Below are 13,259 nucleotides of genomic sequence, written 5' to 3'. Positions count from 1 at the left end.
GGGATGCTTGGTTCCTCCCTCTGGGCGGAGCATCTCACAATGGGGTAACGAGTCATGAGGCCAAGTGTTGATTAGGCTCATTAACAGAAGATAGTCCGGAGGGAGTTATCTCTGAGTCAGGCGGCAGGACAATGATGGGCAATTAACAGAAAGATAGTCTGGGGGGAGGAGGCAAGGAAACACTGCCCCACCTGGTTTCAACGGCTCCTGAGGATGGTAATAGAATACACTGCAACCCAGGACACAATGTCAAAACAAGATTTTCGTAGTTGTTATTGCTTCTTTGTAGAAAAAAAAAAAGAGATTTTAATCACTTTATGTGCCTCCTCCACACTGTGTTCTAATTTTTTAGAATTGTCAGAGAAATAAAAAACGGATTATGGAGCAGCTTTGGGAAAGGCTGTGCACAGTGGAGATGACAGGAGAACCTGAGTAAAGAGATGGCATTTTTTATGATCATAATTTGCCCAGTAGATCTGGTTGAAAAAGATTCTTTGGCTTCAGTAGCAGCTGTAAATTTATCTGGTTTGTGTTTTTAAGGCTTACTCTAAAAAGTGGCACCTTCAGGGCTGGCTCAGAGATGCTCTCCCTGTGGACTCATGGATGTAGCTCTGTGTCCTGTTGCCATTTTCACCTCATCCAGTACTGCCTGCATCTTTTCCTGCCTAATTCATATATGATTTCACAAGACCAGTTGGAGGTGGGCTGGCTGCCACTGCAGAGTGCTGGGTGGCTTGGACTGGATATGTGTTTGCAAATTCAAGAGGGAGGTTCTGGGCTGCAATTCCAAGCCTGGGAAAGGATACTGCTTTCTTTTTTGCGTGTGTTTAACCTTCTTGTGTGTGCCTTCCCAACTCCGTGCTGCTCATAGTCCTGGAATGATCTCAGTTAACCTGGAAAGGCCTTTAGGCTTATGTAAATTACTTTAGACTAGAGTTGTAAGAAAAAACGGCTGGAAAAAGCTTAGGAACACGTCCAGTCCATCTGATGGGTCTATCTCAGGGCCTGCTATACGTTTGTCATTCCTGACAGATGTTTATGTAACTTGTCCTCACAGATCTCCACTGCCGTATTTTGGCACCGCCCCTTGACAGCCTGTTGCTTTGTTTTCCTAATCTCTAATCTTTCAACATCAGATAGTGCTTTTGTCCTATTTACTCTGGACATAGAAAGCAAATTATTCCACTTGTCTTCGTAGTGTTTTGTGGTCCTGAACACTCGTCGTCATCTCGGTGTCTCCTGAGGACTCCAACGTGTCTCATTTTCCTCCGCAGCTTTTGAGATCTCTGATTCTATGTAATCTGCATGACTTTCCTGAAGTGCAGATCCTTCAGGCTTCACTTCTGCTTATCCTCTCCCCACTTTCCCCCCAGAATCACACTGTTGGCACAGGGTCAGCCTGGTTTACCCAACTACTCAGTTTGCTGGGGCAGCCAATAATCTCTTCTGCTCTTGTGCAAGTAATGATTTCTGCTTAAATAATAATGTATTGCTCTTTTCCATGTTGAACCATCACTTGTTGTGTTTTTAATGGGTTTTCTTGGGGTTTTTTTTCCCCAAAAGACTCTCATTCCCATGTTTCTGTGACCCACATATGCACAAGTCACCAGGAGTGAGCCTCGTAGCTGTGTTGCTTTATCAACACCAGGAACCAACCTGGTGTTAATTCTTATGCCCTCGATGTGACTCTGGCTATTGACACTGGGTAAGGACCCTACCTTCAATGTTGAATTCATATGTGAGTTGCATCAAGTTGTCTGATATGATGAGCTGTGTCTGATAGCTCTCGGGAAAGCCCCGTTTCTTCAGAGACTGGCATCCTTTCCTCTTCTGTCTATTTAGAAAATGTCTGATTAGTTCTGCTCACATGGGACTGATTTTCTAATCCATAAGTATGTATCAGGATTGCCCTGGTGGATTTTTCAAAATCCTGGGCTGCCACATAGTCAGTAATCAATCGGTCCAAACTCCCTCCTTTTGCTCCCTATTGTATTTTCCAGCATTTTAAAACTTGCATTCCACACTCTCCTTTTAAAATGGTGACCATTTTTTAACTGTAAGATGGTAATGATTGAATCTCTGACTTAAAAAAGGAATGTTAGCCAAAGGACTAAATTACCCCAAACCTAAGCACAGCAGCATAAAATACTGACTGAGGTGGAAGACTTGTCCCATCAGTACGATCATGACTTGTGGTTTAGCAAATGAAGAGATTGCATTTAAATGAATGCAGCTGCCTTTAGAAGTTGAAAGAGAAGGAACATTTCAAGGGGAAAAATAACTTTATTCTCTTGCCAAAACTGTTGTTTCTAGCAAAAGAGCCTTAACCCAAAACTTGGATTCAGCAGATGATATTTCCCTTTTTAATGACTGCTTTGGTCATGGCTACTCTGGGACACACAACACACAAATATCTAGTGTAAAAAACCCAAATCGTGTGAATTTGGTTTTGTTTTTCTTTCAGATCTTTTTTGCACGTATGCCACTGCATGTTGAAACACAAATTTAATATCACAGAATATAAAACAGATATTCGAAGTGACCTAAGGAATACAAAGTTGGAAGCGTCTTTCCCTCTCCAAATCACTACCATGTGCTAAAGAAAAATGGTTCCATTTAGGATGAAATTTCATTTTTATCATTGCGAGTGAAAAGTCCTCTTTTGATGTGGTTGCCATGTTTATTCCCACTGACACAGCTAATGCTGGTGATGTTGGACTTCAGAAAATACCGTGTTATTGGCTTGGTTTTTCTTTCTCTAGTCGAGCTCCTTGTTTTATGAGGTATTTAGGCAACAAGGCAGTTTTGAATGCAGTTGATTTACGGAAGCATGCGTCATTTTTAAACTGCGCTTTTCCAAAATCCAAGCAGTGCTGACGTGTTATTGTCAGCTCTCTTCACTGTCTAAAAATGGATTTTATTCCTCTTGCCACAGGAGTATCTGGACCTCAGTGGACCTCTGGAACAGTATTCACCCAGCTACCCCGACACGAGGAGCTCGTGTTCCTCGGGGGATGACTCCGTGTTCTCTCCCGACCCAATGCCTTACGAACCTTGTCTCCCCAAGTACCAGCACATGAACGGGAGTGTGAAAACATGAACAGAGATCACACAGAGGAACAAAGAGGCAAGAACATCAAGCTACCTACAAAAGCAAAAGCTTTTCTCCAGGACCTTAACGTTTCTGCTTGTACATAGGAAATACGGAAAAATAAAAAGGAAAAAAAAGAGAACTTGGAGGAAAGCAGCGGAACCTACATAAAGATTCTCATCACTTGCAACTTTTAAATGTTCCCAAGAAAGAAGAATGTTTATGAGTTGTGTCTAGATACCCATTGCTATCAATTTTCTGGCTTCCTGTGAGCTGCAACAGACTTTGTTTGTACAATGGACCAGTTGGACTTGAGGCAAACTCTGGGTCTGCCTTTCTTGTTTATTTTGTAATATTTGGAGAAAATATATGTTGGCACACACTTACAGAGCACAAATGCAGTATATAGGTGCTGGATGTATGTAAATATATTCAAAAATATGTATAAATATATATTATATATATTTACAAGGAATTATTTTTTGTATTGATTTAAAAAATGGATGTCCCAATCCACCTAGCGAATTAGTCTCTTTTTTAACAGCTATTTGCTAAATGCTGTTCTTACACAGAATTTCTTAATTTTCACCATCCAAAGGTGGAAAATACTTTGCTTTCAGGGAAAATGGTATATCATTAATTTATTAACTAATTGGTAATGTACAAAACAGTTAATCGTTTATAGGGTTGTTGTGTTTTTGTAATTTAAATGGCATTTCTATGCAGGCAGCACAGAGGACTAGTAGATATATTGCTCAGACTTTACTAGTTTTCAGATCTTTAAGAAAAGAAATATTTACAGTATATAACTAACTTGGGGGAATTAAACTTTTGATTTATTTGTGTTTAAAAACTGCAGTGTCAGATGATTATTCTTATCAAAACCAAATCCTTTAACAAGAAAGTCTTTTATTCTCAATACCTGTCACTTTAACAATTTAACCCCTTTAGCAAGGTTTCCCACGGCCAAAAAGCAGAGTCATTCCACTCCAAAAAAAAAAAAAAAAAACCAGAAAAAGAACATTTTGAAGAAGGTTCTTAAAGTAAGGAAAGACATGAGTTTGTCTATAACCACAGCAGAACAGACTGCTCTAAAAGGAGCTGAGCTTCTACCCTGAGTTGCACATGCATCAAATTATCTACAATTCTCTTGCCTCAGTTGGATAATGGGTTCCAGACCTTTTGGCCTGGATCTTTTGCCTTTATCCCTCTATTGTAACTTAAGTTAAAAAGAGAGAAGTTGTTTATAATGACAACTTGCCATAGGAATATCAGCATCTTTTTAGGGGATTAATTCATGCTGACTCCAGTATTTCCTTCTGAACCATTCCATAACAGTAGGTGTAGCACTGGCCTCTGCTAGAATATCACTGTTGTTTGTATCTTTTTTTTTTACAGAATCTTGTATTTTTACTTTCAGAACACTCACATTGATACGGCCATGGAATATGAATGCAAATTTCACTGTTTTATGTGGTGGTGTGTTTGTTTTGTTTTGGGGTTTTTTTTTTAAATAATTTTTTAAATTGGGTAAAGTAAGTGTTAAAATCTGTTAACTTTTGTACTGACAATAAAATGTTTCTACAGATATTAATGTTAAAATTACAAAATAAATGTCATGCAGCTTATTTTTCCTAATCCTTTGTGTCATACAAAATGGTTTCCTGAACATCAAGTGATGGAACACATCCAGAAAAGCTTCCTTTAGACCTTATCATAGATCCTATATTACAAAGCAATCCTTTCAGGAGTAATGCTTGTAAGATGTCTACTCGTGAGCAGCATGGGTTATTTGAGTAAACATATGTACAGTCTTCTGTGGAAAGTGGCTTGAAGTGTTCATAATGTAGACCTAAAATATGTTCTCTTTTTATTTAGGCTGTATCCTTTAATTAGTGAGGTTTCTGATCATTCTGGAGAGGCTGGAGGACCATTTGCATGGGAGATTTGAAAAAAATCATAGCAGATGGAAAGAGGCATCATGGAAAGAGTTTAAAAGTTTTCTGTTGGAGTTTTGTTTGTTTTTTTTTTTTTAGCTTGGAAACACAAGGAAGACACCCCAAACCAGCCTGTGCTTGAGGCAGAAATGGGAACCTTATGGTCATGTTGCTGCAGGTTAGGGATGTTGGATGTGATCTTCACCACGTGCTGTAGAAGTGCTCCAGACACCAAACTGTTCTTTGGTTCCTTTTTGCCTCTTTCTACTCTGACTGAAAATCTCATGCCAACCCTAATAAACTTTCTAGAAAAGTTCCTGTTAAAAACTGGTGGTTTTCAATTAAGAGTTATCTGATTGGACAATTCCCACTGACTTCACTGGAAACCATAATTCCCTTACCCCACAACCTCTGTTACTATTAGCAGCAGCAGTGGCTACTGTGACAGAAACCCCAGCGTTTGTAATGACACACGTCTGGTTTTAAGATTTTTTTAAAGGCTCTCAGAAGATCTTGAATCTTTCTCTGCTTGTTTTGAAGTGGATTTAAGTGTATCTCATTACTTTGATACCTTTTTAAAGTGACAGGATGGAAGCATGCAGAAATGTGATGGAAAGGTGCTGTTAATGTGTAAATTTATTATTACCCTGATTTTGTTTCAAACAGATGATTTGGGTTTTCTCTGTTCATTTTTTAGCTCTCAGAGAGTTAGATTTGCACCTTGGACGTATTCCACACTTCCACAGTTTTCATGTCTAGCCCTTGAGAAAAAAGCACCCCGAGGTTTAGGGAGCATCATTTCAGTGAAAGGTTCCATGATCTCAAAGGAATAAATTAAACCAAGAGAAGGTTAATACCAGTCATGAGTTTAAGAGATTTTTTCTGTAGTCCAGGAAATTTTAAGTGTGCATCTGTTCAGGAAAAGTAAAGAATTGTCAGAAGACAAATCCTTCAGCAAGCTTCCTAGGAACTTTAATATGTTTTATTTACATTTTTTTAAGCAGCCAAACATACTTGAGGGGGGGGAAAAAAAGTAAATAGTTGCTATTCATAAAAAAACCCCAAAAAACAGCTGTAGAAAGGGGAAAAAAAGCCAACCAACACCTGTTTTTGAAAGGTCATCTGTCCATTCTGTAATCAGGAAGTTCTGTAGTTGCATAATTTGATCTAATAATTAGAAAAAATTCATTGATTTTTCCACAGTAAATGTAATAAATTTGTTGGGATGAAGCATAAGCTACCTCCAACAATTTGTGCTTGGAAAGATTGTCAATCCTGTGCCTGGGAAAATGTCTGTACTTCTGAGCTTTTGTTGCCACGAGTCCTGGATGTCACAAGCAGCTTAAATGCAACAGATTTTATAGAACAAGTCTTCTTTTTTATCCCATTTTATCAGATTTACATGTTAACCAGATTTTCTGTAAGGCTCCTGGAGGAGAGAGAAGATGGAGACAGTGCTGAGACAACAAGGGGAAGAGGCACCAGTTGATTCAGGGTATTTCTATCTGAATTTTAGAAGCAATTTCTTCACTTTTGGACCACTCAGACACTGGAATAAACTGCCTGAAGAAGCAGTGGTATCTTCCTGGCCATAAATACTCAAGAACTTGGCTTGCCAGGGCTGTGGATAACCTCATCTACAGCCCTGCTTTGGACACAAGGTTGGCCAAGACGATCTCCAGGGTCCCTTCCAGCTGAAGCTTCTCTGTGATTTTGCAAATCTGTGTTGTTGGCCAAAGGTAACCCAGATCTGCAGCAGAGTCCTGGAAAGCTGGGCTGGCACATGTGGAGGCTGTCAGTGGGATGTATTGTTGAGTAAATTCGATTTAGTGATGCATTTAACAAGAGAGATTCCCCTCTATTAAGGATGTTAAAAGTCAGGTCCTGGCTTGTTTGTGAGTGTCACAGCCAGCCAAAAATGTTGTGACTGGATTCCTGTGCAGTGGAAAGCAGTGTTTTGTCAGAAGCTTTCTAGAGTGCCCTGCAGAAAATGGAGTATTTTGACTTTATCAGAATGACATGACCCTATCAGAGTCAGAAGGAAATGAAGTAATTTTACGTTGCAGCTATTTCATAGTGGACAATGGCATATAAAGTCAAAGAAGGAATGGAGTATTTAGGCTTCATCAAACCAGAGTGGTTAGACTAACTCAAAGTGACATCTGGGTACCACAAATAATTGCACTTTTCAAATGTTTTATTTCCAGTTCAGGCTGACAATGGGGTTTCCTTGAAGAATGCACTTTGAATGATCAAAGATGTCCATATTGCTCAGATTGACAGCCAGTATTTTGACAGGCTTTTTCCTGGTGCTCCAGCATTTGTTCCCTGAAACCAGAGGCTGTGAGTGAGGCCAGGGCCCAGGATATTTTGGGATGATTTGTGAGGAACCTGGTCCCATTTCCCTCACCCAGCACAGGGTGCTGCAACCAGGTTGCCTCCCCTGAAATAGTGAATTACTGGGAAAGCTTTTCCAAAGCCTAAAAGGATTTCCAGGGAGGACTAATATTTCTCTCTGGCAGAGGAGTAGCTCATCTCTTCTGCTGGGGCATCATGCCTTTGAATTGTCTAAGAGGAAGGAGAAACAGGCCAGCAAACAGGAGCCCCGGTGTCACTGCTGTCTGGGGAAATCTATGGCCCATTATACCAGAACCAACAGGAAATACAATTTATGGGGAAAAAATCAGTGCTCCCAAGGACCGTTGTAAAGACATCTGAGAGAAGGTAGCCAAGGTGCAATATTTTGTCCAGACATGTTTCCCTGGCAAAACTATAACTTTTTTTTAAGGCTATTCAGCAGCATGAAGGACTTTCTATTCCCAACGGTTGTTGGCACAGAGATGCACAAATTGCCAGCTGAATACTGCTGTACTAAATTCAGTAAGTGAGGGATCTGCCATGGGAATGATGCTTTGAGTGTCCAGGAGAGCAGCTCCATCCAGGGCTGGGCAGAGTGGGGGTGACACTACTGGAGAAATTGGGGTTGCATCTTCTTACATGGTCCCAGAGTTTCAAGGGTCATGTGCCAAATCCTGAGTGCCAAAAGCACTTGAGAACAATTTGCCACCACCACGAAAACTCCCGAGGAAATCCTAGCCTGCAGTGAGAATGCTGAAGCATTTTCTTTCATGAATACCCCCTGTTCTTACCAATTTTCTTGAGTGTATCTCACTTATTTTTCTGTAAGTTTCTTTTTTAAAGGTATTTTCATTTTTCAGGTCACAGAATTGAGAAAAAACCCCAAACATTTTGGTTTCTGCTGCGACTTGTAAGTAACAAAAATTTGCCTATTTATTTTTTCAAATTGGTATTTCCTCTCTCCTTTAAAAGTTCCAAGACTTGTTCCCTGACAGCTGTTATAACAAATGGTGGGGCTTCTTCAGCTGATGTGATCCAAAACTTCAGTCATATCAGTGGAGAGGTAATATTTATTTAACAACTGGTCAATGAAATACAATCTGTTGATTTGTTCTTTAGAGTTACGTAGCCCTTTTACGGTATTTTTCACTAAAAATAGTATATTTATTTCTAATTATGTATGCAGCCTAGGTCTGTACAAGAAATTTTGTAGGTCCAGGTTTGCAGATTTTTAAATCAGGAGGCTGACGCCACATAAATGTTCAGTAATCACTTAATAGATGTAATCATGACAGGGTTCTGAAAGAGTCAATAAAAATGTTACTAACCAGATTAAAATGGTAAAAAAGGAAAAATGTTACTATTGTGAGTTAAAAGTAGTGGGGTTTTTTCCCCCCTTATTATTTGGCATTGCTTTGCTTGCCCTTCATTTGACTTTTTCCTTCATTGTTCACAAATACTCTGGATCCTCATCTGGCTTAATATTTGGGAAACAACAGTTATGTTCAGGATGGTTCCAACAAGCCTTAAAATCACCCCAGAATTTCATGCCTGGCCTCTCTTGCCATAGCCCTAAACATGAAGGATGTCCCTTAGATGCAGACTCGAGTCTTGTAACCTCTGTTTTTCTGCCTGTGTCAGCTGGCTCCTCAGTCCTCAGCATGTGTGCTGAGCTCCCTTTATTCTTGCTGTTGCAATAAAAAAGGAGGAAAAATCTGCTGTGGTTTTCCTTAGACTTTGTTTCACTCATTGCAGGCAGATGAGGAGGGAAGAGGCAGCAGCCCCTCGCTTTTCCTGGTGCCTCGTTCGTTGTCTGTGTTGCTGGAGCCTCCAGCACCTCCTGCCCTCATCACTGTACCCACCACATCAGCAGTTTAAAAAACATACATCCTCAAAGACCTGTATTTTGTTGAGATTTCTTTGTAACCTGACTAGACAGCCACTGCCCCATTAATCAACCCCCTCTGTTTGACACACAGCAGATTTATGGCTCTGGTTTGATGAAACCAAAAGGCAATTAAACACAATCAATCAGCTGGGCTGAAGGTCCCAGATTCTGCTCGTGAAATCCTTTTCAAACGTCATTAGAGCCAGGGCTGCGAGAAGACTGGAGTGAAAACAAAGGAAAGATGGTTGTTTTTCCAGGTTTTTCAAGGGTGTTTTCAGCCTCTCAAAGATCCCCAAAGGTCTAAAAAGGTGTTAAAAAAATAAAGAGCCAAGGGGAAGAGAGGCTTGTAGGGGTTTGCTTTCAGTCCTGGAGTAGAAGTGGGGGTAAAAGGAGCATCAGATGACAAAGTGGTAAGCCACTAAATCTGGGTGGTTTCTGCAGGCTCAGTGTCTGCTTTTGCTCTGAGAGGCACAGCAGACATGAACATCATGTTCCTTTTTGGGAGGAACATTCCCACTTCATTAATTTACAGAAAAGATTCAATACAAACATGACAGAGTTGCCTGCTGGATTTGTAAACCCTTTCTTGAACAGCTCTGGAGTTCTTGACTTCCACAGTGTTGCTGTGTACATCTTTAGTCCACCAGATGACTTCCAGGAAACTACCAACAACCAGAAGCAGCTTAATTTCACTTATTCATTTATGTATTTGCTATTTGCAGCAATCTTTTTTTCCTCCAAGCAGCTGTGATACAGAGGTAATGAAAATAAAAAAAAAAGTAAATTTTTATTCTTCCATCCATTGTACGTCTTTTGAGGAGAAATGCTTGGTGTTCCTTGATCTTGCACATATTAACAACTGTCAATATTTTTGTTCTATCTCTTACCACTACAAACATATGTAAATTACCATGTGCTCTTCATTTAACATGAAAAGAAAAAGACACTCAAGTATTGGTGCCTCTGCTCATATGCAGTTCACATATTGGGTTGATTCTTACAAAAGAGATAAAGAATATATTCCTATACACACTTGGGAAGCTGCAATGTCCCAAAAGCTTCCTTACCTAGTGGAAAAAATCTTGGCAGCTTTCTGACAATGCAAAAAAAAGGGACTCAACTTCCACAGCAATAAGCAAACAAAATTTAAAAAATAAATAAGTTTTTGTCTTTGTACTTGATCTGCTTGTTAGGTCACTTCATAAATGTTTTGGTGTTTCTGGCACCTAGTTCTGTGTTTGATAGTCAACAAAGGCCAGTTCCCATATTTGTATATTTATTTTTCCCTACAAACTTAACTTTATCTGAACTACTTCTGCACTGAGTCTGCTACGGAGCCAGTACTCAATACTCACCATAAAAAACAGAACAAAGATCTGTCTCAGCAAAGTCTGTGGACATTTGATGCCATTAAAAGCAGGCCTTTTGCCAGGAACTCCATGATTAATTTCTCATGGTTTCAGGGTAATGTGGTGGAGAAGTTGTCTCCATCTCTAAATCTGCATTTTATACCATTCTTTGAGAGGTGAGGAGTATTTGAAGGGTGCAATGCCTGACTGCAAGCACACTGCTTTGAAAAAGGCAGCCAGCAAACTTCTCCTGCTGGTGGAATGGCCACAGACATCTAGATCGTGATGTTTTCCCCATAATTGATAGGAAAGTGTTGGATTCTCTGGAAAACCTTGTGGTTGCCCTGTGATATGTTCACATTGTGACAGGTGGTTTGCTGGTTGACATCCAGTTCTGGACCAGAGTCTTGGACCACAGAGTGCAGCAGCTGCTGCTCCTGGCGCTCCATGCCCAGGGCAGTTTGCTGTCTCCAGAAGGGCTGCTGGAAGGCTTTGGAGAAAATCATTGCAACTCCAACTCCTTGACAGGATTGTTGCTTGTAAGATTTATCTTCTCTCTCTGAACACCTTCTCTGCTTCCTGTGTCAGAGCCACCCACCAGAGCTTCTCTGCCTACAGCAGCAGCACCAGGAGAAGAAGCAGCTGATGGAGGAGAGTGTGTTCGCCCTCATTTGCTTTTTTCCCCAAAAGGGAACCCCATCCTTGTTAAAGCTCCCCAAGACACGTGTGCCAGACCCACATCAGCACTACTGGCTTCAGCAGCAAGCAGCTCTCATCCTGGTTTTACTGGTTCCCACTTTGCCTCCTAAAAAATGTGTCTCACTTTTATTTTGGAACAAAAAAACCCCACTTCCAGGGTCTCTGCAAGATGATCTTCTAAAGACAGCTACTGCATTGACCATATAACCTGGACACTGCATGCACTCAGCTGGATTTTGGGTTTGTTTTAAATTTTCCAATTGTTAATTTTATAATGTGTCCCTCAGGTCCCTTATTAACGGACAGCTCATGGAGGAGGTCTGGGTTACTGTTTACCACAGCCCTCAGTACTTTGGCATCCCTTGAGTCAAACTGAGCTCTCAGGCCTCTGCTTGCCAAGTCAAATCCTTTTAGCATTTTTATAATCTCCAAACACACGTTTCTTCATCTCTCGGACTCTGTCTCTGCAGTTCAGTAAGCATTTGTTGTTTGAAATCAGATCATGATGAAATCGTTTAATAGTCAGTCTATGAAAATATTTTGTTTAAAAAACACTCAGAACTTAATTGGAATGAAAATACCAGCAGCTGGATTGTAGTTTGAAGTCAGAAGTCTGAGAGGCAGCTGGAACAGCAGGATTCAGAGAGACACTTCTAATTCTTCCCCTTCCTACAGGAACGTTCCAAGGCTGCTCTGTTTTGGCAGGCAATGAAAAGGACCCACTCGGGTTCAGCCTTCTCTGACCAATATCATCTGCTGCTGGTCCATCTGTCACTTAGCTCTGCAGATAGAGCACAAAAACATCCTGGGTTTCTTTTTTCCCTATGCTTTATGAAGGGTTCTGATGAGCTCCACGTACTGCCACAACATCCTTGTCATTACTGGCGTGTCTGAGCAATGACTTGCTCTAGTAGAGCAATTTAATTTCTTCTTGGACCCCCTAATGAGACTTACTGAAGAATATGTGGTAAAGAAAGATTTGGGGTGACTCGTTCATTGGATGAGGGCTGACTCCTTCAATTGTATTGAGTCTGGCTCTGGGACTCATGAACTTGCTGGACAGTTTTTGTTGTGTTTTATTTATACTTGGTTGGAGGAGTTGTTAAGATTTAAATAGTTGGAGACCTTGGATATGCACAGTAGTGTTCCTGCTATGAGTTCATTGGCAAAATGCTGGAAGTTTTCAGACCAGATCTCTGTCCAATTTCCACTGGATAAAATTCCTTCCATCACAAGAGTTAATTGATAAGGGTGGAATTAAGTGCCTGGAGTAATTGCCTTCTTGGGGTAGAAGTAATCTCCACACACAGCCCAGCAGCTTCTTGTTTGTATCTGAAAAGACTGGCTCTTCAATTTGAATATTTTGTTTTAGATAAAGAAGAAAATGAATGTATAAAAAATGTAGTTTTGACATTGAGGCTCTAACAAATACATGCAAAATACCCTTAAATTAATGCAAACTTACTGGAGCTGCCTTTTGAAAAATTATTCTCATTGGATGTCTACTTTCAAATTGCACATATGACCAGCAGGATATCTGGATGCCTAAAACCATTTTTTTTAAAGTTACAGATATAGTAATACAAACTTGGCACAGAATGCAGTGAGAATGTCAGCAACCTCAGAAGTCTAAAAGGAGCCAGTGGATGAAGCACCCTCCTCTGCCAGCAGCAATAAAGGAACTCCAGCGAGGACTTTTGGGGGTTTAAAGAGGCATCCAAAGTTATTTAGCCATGACTGCAATCATGACAATATTGACAGGCTTTTTGATATGTGGTTTTTTTGGTTGGGATTTTTTATAACCTGGCATGCAAACTGAGATCAGGGGACATTAATAACAAAGTGTCGTTGCCAAACTCGCTGGTTAAGGATATAAAGCAGACTTCTAACCTGAAGGTGTTGTCCTTATTTTATCTCCTACTGAACAATCTGTTTAT

At 40.3% G+C, this 13,259-nt stretch overlaps 1 protein-coding gene across 11 annotated transcripts in view; it reads left to right on the top strand.

Moving 5' to 3' along the window:
• The window catches only part of FGFR2 (fibroblast growth factor receptor 2), a 79,896-nt gene extending 75,762 nt beyond the window's left edge, over positions 1 to 4,134 (top strand). For all 11 annotated transcript variants that reach the window (XM_042019473.1, XM_042019474.1, XM_042019479.1 and 8 more), the window contains one exon: positions 2,936 to 4,134. In XM_042019473.1, the coding sequence (XP_041875407.1) occupies positions 2,936 to 3,100 (165 nt within the window). In that variant the 3' untranslated portion in view covers positions 3,101 to 4,134. The remainder of the gene's footprint in view (positions 1 to 2,935) is intronic.
• Positions 4,135 to 13,259: the final 9,125 nt, after the last annotated feature.

Source organism: Corvus kubaryi, unplaced genomic scaffold (genome assembly GCF_017639235.1).
Source record: "Corvus kubaryi isolate FWS band 111438036 unplaced genomic scaffold, C.kubaryi_AGA036_p1.0 138, whole genome shotgun sequence".
NCBI classification, from domain to species: domain Eukaryota; kingdom Metazoa; phylum Chordata; class Aves; order Passeriformes; family Corvidae; genus Corvus; species Corvus kubaryi.
This window is presented reverse-complemented; position numbering and strand designations above follow the sequence as displayed.